Source organism: Mercenaria mercenaria, chromosome 3 (genome assembly GCF_021730395.1).
Source record: "Mercenaria mercenaria strain notata chromosome 3, MADL_Memer_1, whole genome shotgun sequence".
NCBI classification, from domain to species: domain Eukaryota; kingdom Metazoa; phylum Mollusca; class Bivalvia; order Venerida; family Veneridae; genus Mercenaria; species Mercenaria mercenaria.
Window position 1 is genome coordinate 76,031,750 of NC_069363.1, and position 21,026 is coordinate 76,052,775.

The window sequence follows — 21,026 nt, forward strand, 5'->3', positions numbered from 1 at the left end:
TCAAAATATAACAAATTTGTTGTTATGATAAAAAATAAATTTTTAATAATGCTAGTTATCCAATACATAATAAATACATTTCATGATAATCGTAGTCAAAGATAAAATTATAGGTTTTCTTTAATACTAATGCATGGCTTTGCTGAATCTTGATTAGGGATAATCTCAAAACACACATTTTGTTTTGATCAAGAGGCCCTGCTGTGATATCATGAATGAGCCCGCACATGAAAAATATATGAGATACGAAACACGAACTAAAATCATTTGAAACTGAAGAGATTTTATTACAGCTATTATTTATTATGGCCCGGTGTTAGATATAAAACTTATTTCTGTATATAGAAAATCTGACTATCATTGGCTGGGGGATGTTCTTTGGAATAGTTCCCGTATTAAAGTATCGCTGTAAAAATTAAAGGTGGATATACAACAGGGAAAGCTACGTTAAACAACAACAACAACAAAACAACAACAAACGCAACCTCTCTTGGTTCAGATGTCCAAGAGATAGTACTATGTGGGAAAAACGAGTACCCGTTCATAATCAAGGGTATATATAGCCAGCCTGTAACTGTCCAAGTGTCCAAGTGATAGTGAATATATATGATAGGTATTTGCATGTAAAATGGAAATGTGATTGCAACAAATATTATGGTAGATTTTGTAAAACATAATGAATGTGAAGTTTAAATCTCCGGTTTTTAGAGATTGTCGACCAGTCCAGATCTTCCTTCATGGCTGTAACACTTGAAAGACGAGAATAATCTGGCTTCGCCCAACGTAAAGCATGCCAAATGACCAGTCTTCCTTGTTGGTATTTGCATTGGTATTAATTAAAGATTCCACTGATGATATAGAAGCATATTCCAGGTATGACCGGACAAAGTTATTTTACATTTTCATGGCTGTTACATGCTGTTATGAATCCAAAGGTTTAGTACTTGAAGAAGTTTGAGTGTCAAGCCTGTCCCAAGTAATACATTTATCAAACTGACTTTAATAATGAAATACAATCAAGAATAGGAAAAGAGATTTTAACGAGTAAAAAATCAAGGTAGCTAGCAAATATAGACATGTGAAATATGGTCGTCTTGGCGAATCTGTTTTTTTACCAGTTTTTAAGTATTAGTAGATACAGTGGTGTCGCTTTACACAACGATCTGCATTTAAACACGACAGAATCAGTAAATTTTACTGATTCACTAAATTCGGGTAACAGGGTATAGTTTCAAGCCTGTGCAGCCAGCTATATACCCGGTAGTACATTGACAATCAACCCCGGTCTATTTAGTAGTCAAATTACGACTAAAGACTTCTATGAAGAGTAAACTTACACAAGAAAGAAACGAAACACGTAAAACAGGATATTTGCAAACATTTTTGTAAAAAATGAGCAGTTTCTTAAAGTTTTAGCTTATGAAATTCGATGCATCGTGAATTACTGACAGTTTAGTGTTGTGTTAGGCTCAAGTTATGTAAAGGAAACGAAATATACTTTACCATAATGATTTCGTAAATATTCATAATAGAGCTGTATTTCATTACAAGATAAAAGAACATTTTATATGGGAATATTGACAACGTTCCGGTTGCAAGGATAGATAAAACATTTTCTTTTCAAATATGTAATACTGGAGTTGAATATGGGAGCAGATCAGTCGCAGGTAATAGAAGTTCGACATTCGATACTTAAGAAAATATACTGTGCTTGAAATATCGGTCGTTACAAATTAGCATATGAAACTATTTATGCAAACAAACGTGTACGTGTACGTAATATTGTTTCTAGTGTTTATTATTTTTCAAATGTAAATTTAATCAAATATAACGGTAAATTAATTGTTCACCTTGTCAATGTATATGATACTATGACCAGATTTTTGTCATCGTTTTTTCCATTTGACTAATGAATGCAGTAAGTCTGTATGAAAAAAAGGATTTTGAAAAGAAAAATCCTAGACCAGTGCCTGAGACCTGAACGACAAAGGGAAAGAAAGTGAAAGAAAGTTAATGTTGAAAAATACTCTTTTAATAAATGGTCTTCTGTTTTGTCCTATTGCAAACAACCAAACGGGTAAACTCAGATTATGAGAGAAATATATTGGTCGCGTATTACTCATGTATATGTAAGAATATTTTTATAGCCTTTTGTTTGAGTAATTACAGGCTTGAAATAGAGATAAGTAGATACATGCGCAATGGACGAAGTGACATTACTTCTGGAACAACCCACGAACCTCCAGATATGCATGGAATAATTTTGAAATAACCAAGTCGAAAATAATGGGGGGTGGTGCGGGGGTTATTAAGTGGAACTTTTCGGAAATTATTTTTTGTGTCAAAAATGAATACAAATAAGGAGTTATGCCTTTAGAGCACCAGTAAGTTGGTTTCTAGCATCACTGACCATGTTTAATGCTTTGCAACTGTTTGTTAAGAAGTTGAAAAAATATTCTCCAAGGCCATGAAAACATTTAGGGTCGGGCCTAAAATTTAGGGTAGGTCAGGGTACCGGAAACGAACATTTTAAAGCCTATATTGCGAAGACTGTATGCATTAACTTTTCATTGCTGACAAAAAATGATTCATTTAGTTAATGACAAATGATTCTTTTGGTGTTGTTGGTGCTATTTTCTAATTTGTCTAAATATGTCATAACTTGTAGGTCAAGTTTGTTGATTTATTTTTTCTGAAATTCATTGATCACTGTTGCAATTTTATGTTATGCAAATGGATAAAGTAACGTCCAATACTAAGGAAGGTGAACATTTTAATTTCTTTTAAAAAGCACAGAAACTATTTCATTTTATTGGAAAATGAAAGTTGGTATGTAGAAATTCGAAATAAATCACAGTATATGTACAATTATTTTTCTATGAAGTATGAAGAAAGTTAAAAAGATTTTAATATATATGTGATTTAAGCGTAGTTATTTTTTTCTGTTTCACATCAATCAAAATCAAGCCTTTGTTAGATATAATCTACCTTGTGATTTTTTTTTTTGCATGCGGGCGATGGCCCAACATTGGTTAATTGTTCTATTTAGCGTCTCCTGGGATTCGATACTTTACCTTAATAATATTTAATGTTAGAACAAGGCATATGATTACAATAAGAATAATTACAGTAACATTTAGAAATGGATATATCGATTTATTTGAATACGTGCAGAAGAGCCTCTAGATAGTGTGAAATATAACTTTGAGATTATCCCTTATATCCCGACTGTTTGTTTACTTTTAATGCTCTCAATCCGCGTGACAGCGATTAGACTCAGTAAATTAATGGGAGTTTCTTGTTCATCAAAGAACATGGTAAGATTTTACAACTTTTTTTCCTGACTCTAAGATTTTTCGAACTGTATATTATTGAGCAGAATATTTGCATTCGTTCTCGAAATAACTCGCAATTTCAGCTTTAATAAATTATATATAATTTAAAAAATTGCGAGTTATTTACTTATTAAGACCTAGTGAATTTATTTTACCTTGCATTGAAACTAGAAAATATGCAAGCTATATTTTTTATTTAATTGTCATATAAATATACCTTATTATAAACATGTCGGAGACTAGTCCAAATAATTGTACTCGAGAGTTGAATATCGTTATATTATTTTGACTTGTCGATATCAGACAACGTAAAATATCAAAATGTAAAATCGGTCTGCCCAAGGTCTCATTATTTAGACAAGTCGGAGACTTCCCCAGGATAATGGGCATTCTCTGGATCTAAACACTGTCTCTTGTTCGTTTTTAGCTGGACTATTCGAATAGTCTAACTATTCTACTCACCAAGGCGTTGGCGTCGGCATCACACCTTAGTTAAAGTTTTGCATGCAAGTACATATGGCTACCATTTAAACGCACATAGCTTTGAAACTTATTTTAAACAATTACCAACCTCACTGGGTCAAGTTTCATAACTCTGACATGTATTTTGAGCAAATTATGCCCCCTTTTGGACTTATATATAAAGAGTAATAAATGAAACATTGTTAGAGAAGGGTATTGCCCTGTACGACTCATATTTTATGACTGAGTGATTTAAGTGAATGATTGATTGTCCTATTCAACATTTGATAGCTAAAATATTGTAATAGACACGGTTCAGTTCAACATTTGATAGCTAAAATATTGTAATTAGACACAATTCAATTCAACATTTGATAGCGAAAAAATATTGTAATCAGACACAATTCTTATTGATTTTAATTGATTAATTGTTACTTAATAACTTATGATTTAGTGAATGAAATAATGACTATCTGACTATAAAGAAAGGTGAAATGATTGCCCTTTTTGTTGCAACGGCCTGCTGAAAAGTGCCCCTTTGATCCAACAGCACCATGCCCCTTTTAGATCCTGGAAAAAAAAGCACTATTAAGTGTTGAAAAACATGAAATCATTATTAAAACAACCATTTCATTACATGATTACAGTCGAATTATTTTTTCATTGAAACAACTTGTTATAAATTTCAAGTAAACTTTACAGTAAACACATCTTTTAAGCATCGTAATGCTTAAACAAAATTCCCAAATAATTTGGATTTTGAAAATTTCATAAAACAAAGATAATTTTCTATATTTGAAATAAATTTGCACAGTTTTAATTGTTAATTGTCTTAAAAGTAAGGTCAGAGAATTTCATTTTCTCAACTAAGTGGCAACCCTGTGTATGGATTTTTTTTCGCAAAATTTTCTCCAATATTGTGATCAGGACTTTTTATCCTTCTATGATGGGCCGATCTGTGGCACCTTCACAATCCAAAACTGTACTATTTTTTTCACAAAGCGGTGGGAAAAAATCACATCTCCGTGCCGATTTCACATTATCAGGTTTTAATTTCAATACATCCCCACCACGAAGTTGGGGGAGTGGGGGGGTATATAGGAGTGACCTTGGTGGTCGGTCGGTCTGTTGATTTTCATGGTTTCCGGATGATAACTCATGAAAGGTTTGACTGATTTAAATGATTTTTGGTACACGGGTGTAACATCAGGAAATACAGGTCAACTTCGAATCTGGGGTCAGTAGGTCAAAGGTCAAGGTCACAGTGACCCCGAACAGTTAAATGGTTTCCGGATGATAACTTGAGAACGCTTGGGCCTAGGATCATAAATTTTGTTACACAGGTGTAACATCATGAAATACAGGTCAAGTTCGACTTTGAGGTCTGTAGGTCAAAGGTCAAGGTCACAGTGACTCGGAACAGTTAAATGGTTTCCGGATGATAACTTGAGAACACTTGTGCCTAGAATCATAAATTTTGATACACAGGTGTAACATTATGAAATACAGGTCAGATTTGACTTTGAGTCTGTAGGTCAAAGGTCAAGGTCACAGTGACTAGGAACAGGTAAACGGTTTCTGGATGATAACTTGAGAATGCTTTGGCCTAGGATCATAAATTTAAGTACACAGGTGTAACATCATGAAATACAGGTCAAGTTCGACTTTGAGGTCTGTAGGTCTGACAAAGGTCAAGGTCACAGTGACTCTGAAGAGTTAAATGGTTTCCGGATGATAACTTGAGAACGCTTGGGCCTAGGATCATAAATTTTGGTACACAGGTGAAACATCATAAAATACAGGTCAAGTTCGACTTTGAAGTTAATAGGTCAAAGGTCAAGGTCACAGTGACCCGGAACATTTGAACGGTTTTCGGACAATAACTTCAGAATGCTTGGGACTAGGGTCAAGAAACTTAATAGGGAGGTTGGTCATGACCAGCAGATGACCTGTATTGATTTTGAGTTCCAAAGGTCAAAGGTCAGAGTGACCTGGAACATTAAAACCTTTTCCGGACAATAACTTGAGAACGCTTGGGCCGACGATCATGAAACTTCATAGGGAGGTTGATAATGACCAGCAGATGACCTTTATTGATTTTGAGGTCAGTAGGGCAAAGGTCAAGCAAGTTCAGCTTTGACATTGACTTAGTTCTATGACAAGGCCATATTGTGGGTGTATAATTTGTCACTCCTGTGACAACTCTAGTTGTTTATGTTCCAGTAAACTTCATTTCAGAGGATTGTAAGTTCATAAATAATTGTTAATCGAATCAAGTGGTATAGCAGTTTATCTAAGAAAATTAGTACTGAAATCAAATGAGATTTATTTCTGTAGCGATTATAAACAAGCATGCATACTGTATTACATGGCTTATCAAATGTCCAGAAACAAAAAGATAGCAACAGGATTTATTTTCTTTAACTGCTGCCACTATTTCCCCTGAAAAAAACAACACAAGCAATAACAGATAAGTCCAATTTTTACTGGATAAATGTGTAGAAACTTATAGGTTTGTCTTTCTTTAGGCCATGATGTAATATTTAAAGCCATTTTTAGCTCGACTATTCGTAGAATAGGGGAGCTATCCTACTCGCCCCGGTGTCGGCGTGAGCGTGAGCGTCACACAAATGTTAAAGTTTGCGTACCACCCCAAATATTTTCAAAGTCCATTTAGATATTGCTTTCATATTTGCATACTTGTTTACCATCTTGACCCCAGTCTGAAAAAAGGAGGAGGCAGCTCTGTCAAGCATTTTGACTATATTATGGCCCCTTTTTGACATAGAATAAATGTTAAAGTTTGCGTACCACCTCAAATATTTTCAAAGTCCATTGAGATATTGCTTTCATATTTTGCATACTGTAAAATCAATTAATTTCGTGGGCATGAAATTTCTTGGTTTTGTTAAAACGGCAATTTCGTGGGGATATGAATACGTGGATTTCAGCTTTTGAACATAAAATTTATGGGAATTTTACTTGTTCGTTGGGATTAAATTTCGTTGATTGACCCAACCACGAAATCAACAAAAATTAGTCCCCCATGAATATTAATGATTTCACAGTACTTGTTTACCATCATGACCCCAGTCTGTAGAAAGGAGGAGGCAACTCTATCAAGCATTTTGACTGAATTATGGCCCCTTTTTGACTTATAATATGCTTATTGTAATGTTAAAGTTTTACTCATTGCTTATATTATACTATCAAGCACTGAGAATAGTCGAGCGCGCTGTCCACTGACAGCTCTTGTTCTCTTCATTATTTGTTCGTGGAATTTTTGTAAATTTGCTCATAATTAATTTTTCACAATTTTCCCATTTACCTTGTTATTTTTTTTTCCAAATGACCAAGGCCCAGACCCCTTCACAATTTTGGCAAAAAAAGCCCTGGTAATGTTAACAATTTTCTTAATGGTCATGCCTAACTAGGCAAAAAAGCCTTGCATAAAATTTACAATTATTTGTGTTCATAATGCATGTTTATGAATAAACTTTATTATAAAGTATCAGTTTTATAAGGTAAATGAATGGCCTTGTTTGCTGTTTTGCCATTTTCTAATGAATCTAGCAATATTTATTTTATGGAAACCAGGGGGCTCCATAGCCAAGTGTTTAAGGTCACTGACTTCAAACCACTTTTGCTGTAGAATTCTTACATGTGAGGAAGTCAGCCCGTCCAGCTAGCTTTCTAAAGGTTAGTGATTCTGCTCATTAAATACTGTGCGGAGGAGTCTTCGCCACCGTCACCGTCAAAAGTTGGAGAGCAACCTTTAAATTGAACAAAAAAATAAAAACCAGCTGTGTTGAGTTCATTTACTGTAGTGTTTCCTGCAGGCCTTTTCAACATGGCGCAGTGCCATGCCCCATTTGAAGTGGCGCCAAGCTGCCCTTCAAACTGCCCTTTTATTCTATGAGGCTTGTGTATTTATCGTAACAGTAATATTATAATTAATAAAAGAGATGCAGTTTTCATTGATTCTGTCAATGCACACAAAGTTAAGTCCAAACAGAAATTAAAGCAGTGAGTCGGTAACAGTCTTCTGCTATAAGATACTGAAATTATCAAAATCATTTCACCTCATGATCAGTGAAAAGGTGTTTCTTCCCTAACCTCGCAGCCCTACCCCACAACCCATCCCGACACAGTGAAAAAGTGATTTTGCAAAATAACAATAGTTTTGCCTGAATAAGTTGTACATTTTGTTTTCATTAATCAGGTTTGATATGGAAACACCATCAAACAACAAGTTAATTGCCCAAAACACAAATTAATAGCAGTACAGTTGAAGGCTGGCAGTGTGTCAAGTAATGAAGTATGCTCATTTTCATCCTTAATTAATTATGTAAAGATATCTTTCATTATACTGCAGTTTGATGCAGGAAAGCTGTGAAAATTGTTTCCAGATGACTCTTTAATTAAAGTGCTTCATTGAAAAGGAGCCATTAAAATTTAAGTTCTGAATTCTTGTCCATTAGGCTAATAGCAGCAAGTACCAGTTTGCAGAAATAATATATGGTATGTTGTTATATAGGAAGTGCTTTTAGAATACAAGATGTCCATAAAACTGATTACGATGTTTGATGATAATGCCATTTAGATATTAAAACTAAAACTCCAGTACGGGTTCTCAGGGTGGAAAGAGGGTTGTGTGTATTGGGGCTGTACACCTCTCACATTAAAGAGTCAGGCTGTCTGTTAGCAAAGAGCTAGGCTAAGTTGATTGTATCTAAAAGATATCTGTATCTATCTTATCTATTCTGGGAAGTTTCTCCTCTGTCCCGGGGTGGGTGGGGGGGGGGGGGGGGGTTGATGTAATTAGGCGATGTGGCCAGCGTTCGACACTAACTTTTTTGCCAGGTATCCTGAAGGAATACCTGCTGGGAAATTTAGAAATCCCTGCTGAAAATTAGGAGTCCCTGATAACAAAATGTGGTAAGAACATGAAAAAACTAAAATCTAACAAACACAACTGTTTACAGTACTACATGTATTTTATTTCCACTTTATTTCCATTTTACATCAATGACAACAATAGCTTGTATGACTTTTGCTGTAAAAGAATAATGTCATTTCTGTCCAAATCCTCTTCCCCCTCATCTTCATTACCATCGCACTCCTCTGCCATTTGTTGTAGTTCGTCTAAATGTATGCCGCCTAGTTCATTCCCCCTTATAACCCCCTTATTTGTAATCATTTTTTTGACATAAAAAAAAATTCCGAAAAGTCTCCCTTAAATAAAAAAAAATTAAAAAAAAAAAAAATGTTCCGCCCTACCTACCCTAATTTTTTGAGCATGTTACCAGATACAAAGATTTTTAGGCCTTATTAATGCAACTCCCACAGACTTTATCTAAAACTAGTACATTGGTCATAACAGATTTTCTTAAACATTTCATATTTTAGTTGTTTTATTTTGCACATTGCCTAAAAGTGGGTGGGTTTAGTGTTTGCATGCTTTTATTATCAGCAAATTCTTCTAAATAAGAGCTGCTTTGGCAACAGTGATCATATTTTTCGTAAATGCAGACGTTTTATTGGCTTTTTATTTTAGTTTGTACTAGAAAAATCTTGTAAGAAATGATAAAAATGTTCGAAAATGTCGGTCTAGAAAACGAGTGACAAATACGAGAAACGAAAGTAACAGTTAAAGTTCTCGAAAAGATAACTGTTTTAACTTTATTTTCTCATCATACCACGTATAATTTCTGCTTATTTAATTTTTAAACAAAGCCTCGGCAATGGTAATAAATTTGTTATAGACCGTAACGGCCGACCGGCTCATGTAATCGTATCGAGCACACAAAATAATGGTACAAACACGATAATCTAAGGCTGCATTGTTTATCAATTAACTTGTAAACATTGATCAATAAACACCTTTGATAATGGCAAGGCATATTGTACTAAATACAAACCGCGAGATAAGCACGTGTCATTTGGCGCGTGGCGTGACTGACATCTGTCGGTAGCTAATTAACATACGACGCTCCGCCTACTGCCATATTTCCGCTTGTGCCGGCGAACAATATTGAAATTCACTTGGATTTTGATTGACAGGGGGCAGAACTATCGAACTTGGAAGGCATCTAAGTAAATTTCCGCGAGTCAAGCCAACGCACGTGCCTTAATTTATGCGGGTAAAATACGAGTTTTTCTCGATTTTCGCGGGTCAAAACCCGGGACCTCGGGTCAACTGAACGCCCTGGCTTAGCAAAAGACCGATGTTTGAGCGAACAAAACTGGGAAATTTCATTTTTTTAGAATCATATTTTATCTGAAAATCAAGAGTCCCGACGGAACACCGAAATTGTGAACTTTAGGATCCCTTGCGGATTTTTGGTGTCCTCGGGATCCTGGGACACCGTTAGTGTCGAACGCTGGTGGCAGACTTTACAGCGACAATGTAGGATGATCATTTGTGTCAATGAAAAAATGTCTTGGCCCGATCTTTGCTTTGTTGTCGCCTGAAACTTTCTCCAATTGATCCAAATTTAAGCGCCAGATTTTTTTAAATCTGTGCATTTGGCACCATTGGTGACCCCTGTTCCTCTGGTCAGATGAATTTGGCACCCTGAAGTGGCTGTTTTATATTCCCTGTACATTTTGCAAAGAGGTACTTCAGATACGTTTAATAAAAACTTTATGAGTAACTTGGTCATTACATTCACTCGAAAAGTGAAAATTTGGAGTGCCCTTTATAAAATTAATGTAGTATTTCCTTCTTTCAGGCAATTTATAGAGTTATAAATTATAGAGTAATTCATTTTGAGTACAAGTGAGGACTGTAACTGTGAAGTCATTCATGTTTGTGTGGGATTGATTACGTCAATCCATAAAATTTAATCCCAGCAAACAAAAAAATATCCCTGATTATCTTTATAATATCGATATAAAATTTGAAATTTGCAAATTCATGGTTACATCAAATAACATATACCCGTTAACTCAGCGGCCCCTCTCTCCCTCGTATTTACAATTTTGTTTTAGTCATGTCATAAGTGTATTTTAGTAGTATATTGATAAAACTGGTTAAAATTCATTCATTAGACATTTGATTTATGGCAATATTCTCTTTCGGAAATATAACTTGAAATTGGGCGCTTCAATAAATACTCCCCTTTTGCAAAATGCACCGCCCTTAGCGTTCATTATTTACAGGTATTCAGCAGCTGTTTTGGTTGAATGCATGAAATATTAAATGACTTGGAACTTTATGTTTCAAGATGCTACCAATGATCAATTCTCCTTAGCCCAACCCCCCAAAAAATTGTGTTCCCACCCCTGCAGAAGAGGCAAGAATGGGCCATTATTGGTTATAACATCACAGCATTATACAATACCGTACAATGAACAAAAGAAAATAAAAGTTTTGATTTATTATATTGTACAAAAAAAGATACAAAGTACATGTACTTTAAAGAAAGAAAAGTACATGTTTTTCAGTGCCTTAGTGATTGAAATACAACAGTGAAAATAGTATGTCTGGTAAGTTCACAGAGAAAAGTTTCAGATTCATACATTTTATATAAAGTAAAAATAAAACTTGTTTATTGTGCCTCCCATGAGTGGTGGGGGGCATATAGATTTGGTCTTGTCCATGCGTCCGTCCGTCTGGGCGTCCGTCCGTCCGAAGTTCGTGACGCGCCTAGCTCAAAAAGTATTTGATATAAATTGATGAAACCTTGCATGAGTCTTTATCATGATATGAACTTGCGCACCTCCTGTTTTTCGTCTGGCTCCGCCCCCTATTTTTAGAGTAATGGCCCCTGAAATAGTCAAAAATGCACATTTTCACCTTGTGACACGCCTAGCTCAGAAAGTATTTGATATGGATTCATGAAACCTTGCATGAGTCTTAATCATGATGTGAACTTGCGCACCTCCTATTTTTTATCTGGCTCCGCCCCCTATTTTTAGAGTTATGGCCTCTGAAATAGTAAAAAATGCACATTTTCACCTTGAGCTCAAAAAGTATTTGATATGGATTCATGAAACCTTGCAAGAGTCTTAATCATGATGTGAACTTGCGCACCTCCTATTTTTTGTCGGTCCGCCCCCCTATTTTTAGAGTTATGGCCCCTGAAATAGTCAAAAATGCACATTTTCACCTTGGGACGCGCCTAGCTAAAATAAGTATGTCATATAAATTGATAAAACCTTGCATGAGTCTTTATCATGATATGAACTTGCGCACTTCCTATTTTTCGTCTAAGTCTGCCCCCTATTTTCAGAGTTATGGCCCCTGAAATAGTCAAAAATGCACATTTTCACCTTGTGACAGGCCTAGCTCAAAAACTATTTGATGTAAATTTATGAAACCTTGCTCAAGTCTTTATCATGATGTGACCTTGCACACTTGGCATTCTTCTTGAGAATCTTAGTGCTAATTACAGAGTTATAGCCCTTGAAATAGCCAAAATAGTGGATTTTTTGTTTGTGATGCTCATAGCTCAAAAAGTATATGGCCTAGAATAACGAATCCTTTTATAAAATTTTTGTTGAGGCTATACCCCATTAAGACTGCAAACATTTGAATTATTGCCCCTTCTTTGTGACAAATTTATCAGTGGGGGGCACACCCTGTGTCCTACAGACACACTTTAGTTTTTCATTTAAGATGAAAGTATTTTTCACTCACAGACATGAGATCTTGTATATTTTCATTGGGCCAACTATTGTTTATTTGGTGTTCATTTTGTAAAGATTTTCCATCTTACATCCAACAACAAATAACCTGCATACATTATCGATACTAACCCGCCCGCTTAGCTCAGTAGGTAGAGCGTCGTTTTACGGATCGCGGGGTCGTGAGTTGGATCCTCGGGCGGGGCATAATTATGTTCTCCGTGACGATTTGATAAACGACATTGTGTCTGAAATTTTTAGTCCTCCACCTCTGATTCATGTGGGGAAGTTGGCAGTTACTTGTGGAGAACAGGTTTGTACTGGTACAGAATCCAGGAACACTGGTTAGGTTAACTTCCCGCTGTTACATGAGTGAAATACTGTTGAAAAACGGCGTTAAACCCAAAACAAACAAACAAACAAATAACCTGCATACATTATAGATACTAAAAATAATTTAATTTCATGGTTTTGATTCAGATGGCCATGTGCTCACAAATTAATTCCTGGATTTCCAGTTTTAAAGGCTCATAATGCCTTTGTTTAAATGTGGCAGCCACATTTTCCATTATGAACATAAAATACATTAATTTCTTAATAAATCCTATTTCTAATTGTTACTTTCATGAACATTTGTCAAAGGTTTGAATATTGCTGAATATACTAGAATGTTTTGTTAAATTGATTTTATTTTATTACCTCCCTTTATGGCTCTAACTATAACAGTTCATGTGCAATAATAAAAGTAGTGCTTTTCTAAACATGTAAGTACATGTATGACTTATCTGCCATAACATCTATTTGAAAAGCAGTTTCATCTGTTTTTAAGATAGAAATTTTAAGCATTATGGATCTTGAAGGATTTAAATGAAGAAGTTTGGATTGAATTTTAAGGATTGTGTAAACCTTGAACTTAAACACCATTATTAATGATTTCACAGTATTTGCAAAATGTTCAATCAGTAGAATTAAAGAAATGAGCTGCACCATAGAAAACCAACAAAGTGCATTTGCGACCGGCATGGATCAGCGTTTGACACTAACTTTTTGGCCAGGTATCCCAAAGGAATACCTGCTGGGAAATTTAGGAATCCCTGCTGAAAATTAGGAGTCCCTGATACCAAAATGTGGTAAGAACATGAAAAAACTAAAATCTAACAAACACAACTGTTTACAGTACTACATGTATTTTATTTCCACTTTATTTCCATTTTACATCAATGACAACAATAGCTTGTATGACTTTTGCTGTAAAAGAATAATGTCATTTCTGTCCAAGTCCTCTTCCCCCTCATCTTCACTACCATCGCTCCTCTGCCATTTGTTGTAGTTCGTCTAAATGTATGCCGCCTAGTTCATTCCCCCTTATTTGTAATCATTTTTTTGACATAAAAAAAAAATCCGAAAAGTCTCTCTTAAATAAAAAAAAAAATCAAAAAAAAAAAAAAATGTTCCGACCTACCTACCCTAATTTTTTGAGCATGTTACCAGATACAAAGATTTTTTAGGCCTTATTAATGCAACTCCCACAGACTTTATCTAAAACTAGTACATTGGTCATAACAGATTTTCTTAAACATTTCATATTTTAGTTGTTTTATTTTGCACATTGCCTAAAAGTGGGTGGGGTTTAGTGTTTGCATGCTTTTATTATCAGCAAATTCTTCTAAACAAGAGCTGCTTTGGCAACAGTGATCATAATTTTCGTAAATGCAGACGTTTTATTGGCTTTTTATTTTAGTTTGTACTAGAAAAATCTTGTAAGAAATGATAAAAATGTTCGAAAATGCCGGTCTAGAAAACGAGTGACAAATACGAAAAACAAAAGTAACAGTTAAAGTTCTTGAAAAGATAACTGTTTTAACTTTATTTTCTCATCAAACCACGTATAATTTCTGCTTATTTAATTTGTTTTGCCCAAACAAAGCCTCGGCAATGATAATAAATTTGTTATAGACCGTAACGGCCGACCGGCTCATGTAATCATATCGAGCACACAAAATAATGGTACAAACACGATAATCTAAGGCTGCATTGTTTATCAATTAACTTGTAAACATTGATCAATAAACACCTTTGATAATGACAAGGCATATTGTACTTAATACAAACCGCGAGATAAGCACGTGTCATTTGGCGCGTGGCGTGACTGACATCTGTTGGTAGCTAATTAACATACGACGCTCCGCCTACTGCCATATTTCCGCTTGTGACGGCTAACAATATTGAAATTCACTGGGATTTTGATTGACAGGGGGCAGAACTATTGAACTTGGAACGCATCTAAGTAAATTTCCGCGAGTCAAGCCAACGCACGTGCTGTAATTTATGCGGGTAAAATACGAGTTTTTCTCGATTTTCGCGGGTCAAAACCCGGGACCTCGGGTCAACTGAATGCCCTGCTTAGCAAAAGACTGATGTTTGAGCGAACAAGACTGGGGAATTTCATTTTTTTAGAATCATATTTTATCTGAAACTCAAGAGTCCCGACGGAACACCGAAATTGTGAACTTTAGGATCCCTTGCGGATTTTTGGTGTCCTCGGGATCCCGGGACACCGTCAGTGTCGAACGCTGTGGATCCAGACCAGCCTGCGCATCCGCGCAGTCTGGTCAGGATCCGTTCTTTTTGCTTTCAAAGCCTATTGCAGTTAGAGAAAACGTTAGCGAACAGCATGGATCCTGACCAGACTGCCCGGATGCGCAGGCTGGTCTGGATCCATGCTGGTCGCAAATGCACTATGTTGGTTTTCTCATGGTGCGGCTCATTTGTTGATGATTCAGAATATCATTGTTATTTCTAAGCCTCTGGTTATTATTTTCAGGCAACTTCCCAGGACTGGAAATCTGCTTCAAGCATTTACCAGTTTACTGCCAAAGACATTGATGGAAATGATGTATCTCTAGAAAAATACAGGTATGTTTTGTGGAAGAAGGAAAAAAAGAGAATGTTTTATGATTAATTAACACAGTTCTTGCCTGAATTTCCTCTTTTCTTTGCACTCACTCAGTTTATTTAATGAATGTAAGTTACTAATTGTTAATGAATGGAACCTGTTAATGATGAGCATTCGGAAACAGTTCAGTTATACATGAAGTTTGAAATTGTTTAAATCAATTAATTACAAGTTTAATTTATAACTTTATTCGCTCACAAAATTGAAAAGTCTAAAATAAAGTTGTTCTGTTAATAAGCATCACTTTCAATAAATATAACATACCAGGGGGCATTTATTTGGGGGTTTACGGTATAAAATTTGGTGATTTAAAATTATGCTAAAGATGCATTTTTAACTTCACTATTCGAAGAATAAGAAGAGCTATTGAATTCGCCTGTGAGTCAGCATTTGTGTTGGCGTCTGCGTTGGTGTCCCAATTTTGTTAAGTTTTTGTTTTTAAGCTGGTATCTCAGTTAAACCACTTGTGGGAATGGATTGAAATATTTCCTTTTAATGAACATTTCTCACACTTTTATGTATGATAATAACATCTTGCTGAACATTATTGAATAGTCAAGCACACTGCCGTGTTGACAACTCTTATTTACTAGCACCCTAAAGTCCCTTTGTTTGAGCTGCTTAAAATGTTAATAAAAAATGCAACCCAGGTTCATTGTATTTGAATTAAAATAAAACTTAATGCCATAGATTCAGTTTATGTTCTGAATGTCACTGTAACAAAGATTATTAATTATCATCATTTAATAATTAATGGTTTGAAATGTGCTGATAATTAACCATTAGCCTGCCCGCGGCAAGTGATTCTGCCTTTGCGATCAGTGCAGACCAAGATTAGCCTGCTCATCTGTGCAGGCTGATCATGGTTGCACTGTTTGGTATTCAGTCTGTAAATTTTTAGTGAAAACCCCTTCGAATAATAAATGGTACTGCTCAAATTTAGTGATGGACCAGTACATTTTATAAATTAAGAATGGTAATTAGGTTAAATGAATGGTAGGAAGAGTTGATAATAGATATCTGCCTTGACTTGTATGTTTTAGGCACAGACCCCATCTAAGGGTGTCTTTATGGTATGGCATTTATATAGTAAGAAAACTATAGTAAGAAAACTACTAAATAAATGCCAAACAATAAGGATACCATTAGATGGGGCCTGTGGTTTTAGGTAATATTTATAGTAATCTTTGATCCAAATGGAGAACGATGCAGTTTTGTTCGAATTCTTTGCTCAGTTCAGCCCCAATTGCTAAATTACATTTATGTAATTTAAATTGTGACTTGTCATCAGTTGTATCGTTTTAAAACAGTCTTCTGGTCACAACAATTTGTCCCAGTCTAAATGAAACTTGGTCAGAATGTAGCTCAAAAGCTAGGTCATTACGTTAACTCGTAGAAATTTTGGTAGTCTTTGGAACTGGATGGTATTGGATCAAACATTAGGTCACTGGGTTGAATAAAAAAGACAACAGTAGATGTGGCATTTTCTGCCAGGTATACATGAAACTTGGTGAAAATGTTTACCTTGCTTAAAATCTAGATGAATTATGGGGGAGTGAAAAGTAGGTCACAATGTCAAATCTTAAAAAAACATTGTGACAAAATTTTCTCCCTGACCTACATGAAACTTAGTCAAAATGTTTTTCTATTTCAAGTTCAAAACTTTGTCATCTGGTTTACACAGGGATTCAGGGCCTTTAATGCTGCTTTGTATTTTAATGAGAGGTGTAAAAATAACATGACTGTATTTCTTAAGTAAAAGTATATTAGAACAAAAATATTTAAACAAAAGATGTAAAAGTAGCATGACGTAACAGTTATTTCGGTAATGGGTGTTTGTGGAATGGTTAAAACTATTTTCTCAAGGTAGTGAGGATTAGTTGGAGCTGTTGCAAGAGGTGGATGTTATGTAACATTCTGTTTATTTTTACCTTTCAGGGGTCATGTATGTTTGATATTGAATGTCGCATCTAAATGAGGTATGACTGTGAAGAACTACACTCAGCTTAAAAAATTGCACGCCGAATATGCTGAGTCGAAAGGTCTTCGTATTCTCCTCTTCCCCTGTAACCAGTTCGGTGGACAGGTAATAAATTTTCATTTTGTAATTTAAACAAGCATATACAGTGTAACTTCCGAAAACCGAACGACCACCGGACCAGCCTAAAAGTTCGGTTTTTGGAAGTTTCCGGAATTCAGAAGTTCAAAAGTTTGTAGGCAAAATGGACGTGGTGCACAAGAGTTATATTTTCTTACACGTAGGATGAAGGAGATTTTTATCCTTTTTAATTTTACAATTTCATATTAAGTTATTAATTAATTAGATATTTAATTAATTATTTTCAAACATTAAGGATAATAAATACACAAATAACAAATATAAAAAAAACAAACAGAACTTTAATACAATAGCATTTACGCAAACATTTTCCACTTACATTTTACCATCTTTGGACCCAAGTTCGTCAACATTAAATTTTAATTAATGTTGGTAATGCATAGTTTAATCGATGTAACCAAATCATTTAAAACATACATCTTTCTTTCGTTAAATAGTAAAAGTTTTTAAAAAAATATTAATAAATTCCTGACCTACAATGAAATCTTGTATAAATGTTTTCTATTTCAAGTTCAACTTTGTCATCTGGTTTACACAGATTCGGCTTTATGCTGCTTTGTATTTAATGAGGGTGTAAAATAAATGACGTATTTCTAAGTAAAAGTATATAAACAAAAGAAATTTAAACAAAGATTGTAATAGATACAGTAACAGTTATTATCGGTAATGGTGTTTGTGGAATCGGTTAACTATTTTCAGTAGTGAGGATTAGTTGGAGTGTTGAAGAGGTAGGATGTTCAGTAACAATCTGTTTTTTTCCTTCAGGGGATCAATGTATGTTGATATTGAATGTCGCATCTAAATGAGGTATGATTGAAGAACTACATCAGCTAAAAAAAGCACGCGAATTGTGAGTCGAAAGGTCTTGGTTTCTCCTCTTCCCTGTAACATTCGGTGAAGGTCATAAATTTTCATTTGTAATTTAACAAGCTATATTTATTGTATGGGCTTGCCTACTTTATTTCGTACTCCTAAATCTTGCTTTACAAGGAGGTTCTAGCTTAACCCAAGGTTTAAGTTACATGTATCTTCTTACTCACTTAGTGATCAAATATATAGTTTCAAAGCAATAATCTACCATACGGTGGAACTAAACAGAATGAACAGACTACATTTCCAGTTAAAAAGACCATTAAGGGAGTTAGGACTTGACCTGCCTATTACTAAATTATGATATAACAAATATCAAGTTCAAAGTATGTCCATAAAACAATTTTAATCAAGATTTCCATTCAAGACAAAATGCCATATTGAAGTGAGTAAATATTTTAGTAATGAGAGCTCTGTGCTTGCGGGTGACAGCACTCGTTAACCGTAACTGTTTCACTAAGGCAGTATGCAAGAAAAAGAGTTATTGTTTTTGGCCTTCTTACTCACCTAGTGATGACAAAAATATATAAAGTTTCAAAGCAATAATCTCCAAGAAAAGTGAACTTAAACAAAAAATGAACCAAGAAATACCAATTTCACAAGTTAAAAAGACCCATTAAGGGAGTTATGGATCTTGACCTGCCTACTTACTAAATTAATGATAATAAACAAATATTCAAAGTTCCAAAGCTATAGCTCTCATAAAACAAAAATTTTAATCAAGAATTTCCAGTTTTCAAAGAACATAAAATGCCATTATTTTGACATACATTATCAGAGTTATGTTTCTTGGCCTACATACCAAATAATGATAAACAAGTTTGCACAGTTTCAAAGCTACACTGTTATTGTATTTTAGTAATGCGGACCTGAACAACCATTTTAACCAAGCATTTGAAATTTTCTAAGTTCAAAAAAGGGCAATAATTTGGAGAAAATGCAAGCAAGAGTTATGGTTCTTTGCCAACACTGAACTTATCATGATAACATAACAAGTCTGCAAAGTTTCAAAGCAATAGCCTATAAAGTTTTAGAGAAAAAGTGGATTTAAAAAAATCATTACCAGTGGCGACAGCAATGATCAGGTGATCAGGAGAGAAAAATGCTTCGTAGATTTTTTTTTTTAAAAACCAGAATGATTTTCTAAATTGACTGCAGTCCAATAATGGATTTACATGGATCCTTGTCTGCAGAATAGCAAGGATTAGGAAAAAGGCAGATTGAAGTGTTGAAGTGTTATAGACCATCTGTTTATGTAGTTTTAACACTTAAAATATCTAAGGGCTGTCCTTGGCTTGAAAGCCAAGAGGCTATAAATTTTGTGGCTCACAAGTTGTACCATGAGAGTGAAAATATATTTGAGCTGCACCATGAGGAAACCAACGTAGTGCATTTGTGACCAGCATGGATCCAGACCAGCTGTGCATCCGGGCAGTCTGATCAGGAGCCATGCTGTTCGCTAACGGTTTCTCTAATTGCAATAGACTTTGAAAGCGAATAGCATGGATTCTGACCAGACTGCGCGGATGCACAGGCTGGTCTGGATCCATGCTGGTCACAAATGCACTTTGTTTTCTCATGGTGTGGCTCATATGATCTAAACTGTAGATAGGTATCAATCGAAAGCTGGCGTGCCATGCTAATTAACCAAATGCTAAATGACAAATGTTTAATGGTAATTGTGAATTACTTAAAAATGCCAACAATTTAATGCAAATTGTTACATTCCAAAGCTATATGCCATATATTAAATGCTAAATGCCAAAAACTAATTATCAAATAGGTAATGCTTATTGTCAGATAATAAATGCTAATAGTCAAACTCTTTAACTTAATGAGATAATGATTTGTATGGCTTAAACAAATGAATGTAATTATTTGAAAACACATAATATGCCACCTGTCTGATTTAAAGCATTAACATGATCTACCGCTCATGAGAACGTGAGACCAAAACTGTTTACTGTAAAATGTTTAGAAAATACGTTTTTAACAGAGACAAAATCCTATAATGATGGCCAATGACTGTTTAAAGGATGCATTCATCTACTGATGTATTAGTTCAGCTCTTTATTAATCCCCCGCCACCCGCCACAGGTGGTGGGGTGGGGGGGGGGGGCTATAGGAATGGTCTCTGTCAGTCCTTCCGTCTGTCTGTCTGTAACATTTCGTGTCAGCTCTGTATCTCCTAAACCCCTTGAAGGATTTTCATGAACTTGGATCAAATGATCACCTGATCAAGACGATGTGCAGAACCTATGAGTCAGCCATGTTGGCTCAATGTCAAGGTCACAACTCCAGATCAAAGGTTTGAGCCTTCCATTTCGTGTCTGCTCTGTATCTCCTGAACCCCTTGGAGGATAATCATGAAACGTGAGTCAAATGATCACCTCATCAAAACGATGTGCAGAACTCATGAGTCAGCCTTGTCGACTCAAGGTCAAGGTCACAACTCAAGGTCAAAGGTTTGAGACTTCCATTTCGTGTCCGCTCTGTATCTCCTAAACCCCTTGGAGGATAATCATTAATCATGTAAGTTGGGTCAAATGATCACCATATCAAGATGATATGCAGAACTTATGAGTCAGCCATGTTGGCTCAAGGTCAAGGTCACATGAGCCTTCCATTTTGTGTCCGCTCTGTATCTCCTAAA

General features: G+C 35.2%; 1 protein-coding gene across 2 annotated transcripts in view; it reads left to right on the forward strand.

Annotated features, from left to right (window-relative positions):
• Nucleotides 1–1,358: 1,358 nt before the first annotated feature.
• The window catches only part of LOC123524341 (phospholipid hydroperoxide glutathione peroxidase-like), a 35,481-nt gene continuing 15,813 nt past the window's right edge, over nucleotides 1,359–21,026 (forward strand). The window contains exons 1-3 of one of the 2 annotated variants that reach the window (XM_045302463.2): nucleotides 1,359–1,667; nucleotides 15,253–15,344; nucleotides 17,323–17,470. In XM_045302463.2, coding sequence (XP_045158398.2) covers nucleotides 1,647–1,667; nucleotides 15,253–15,344; nucleotides 17,323–17,470 — 261 coding nt within the window. In that variant the 5' untranslated portion in view covers nucleotides 1,359–1,646. Of the gene's footprint in view, nucleotides 1,668–3,163; nucleotides 3,318–15,252; nucleotides 15,345–17,322; nucleotides 17,471–21,026 lie in introns of those variants that run through there. The other variant, XM_045302462.2, reaches the window with a different exon arrangement.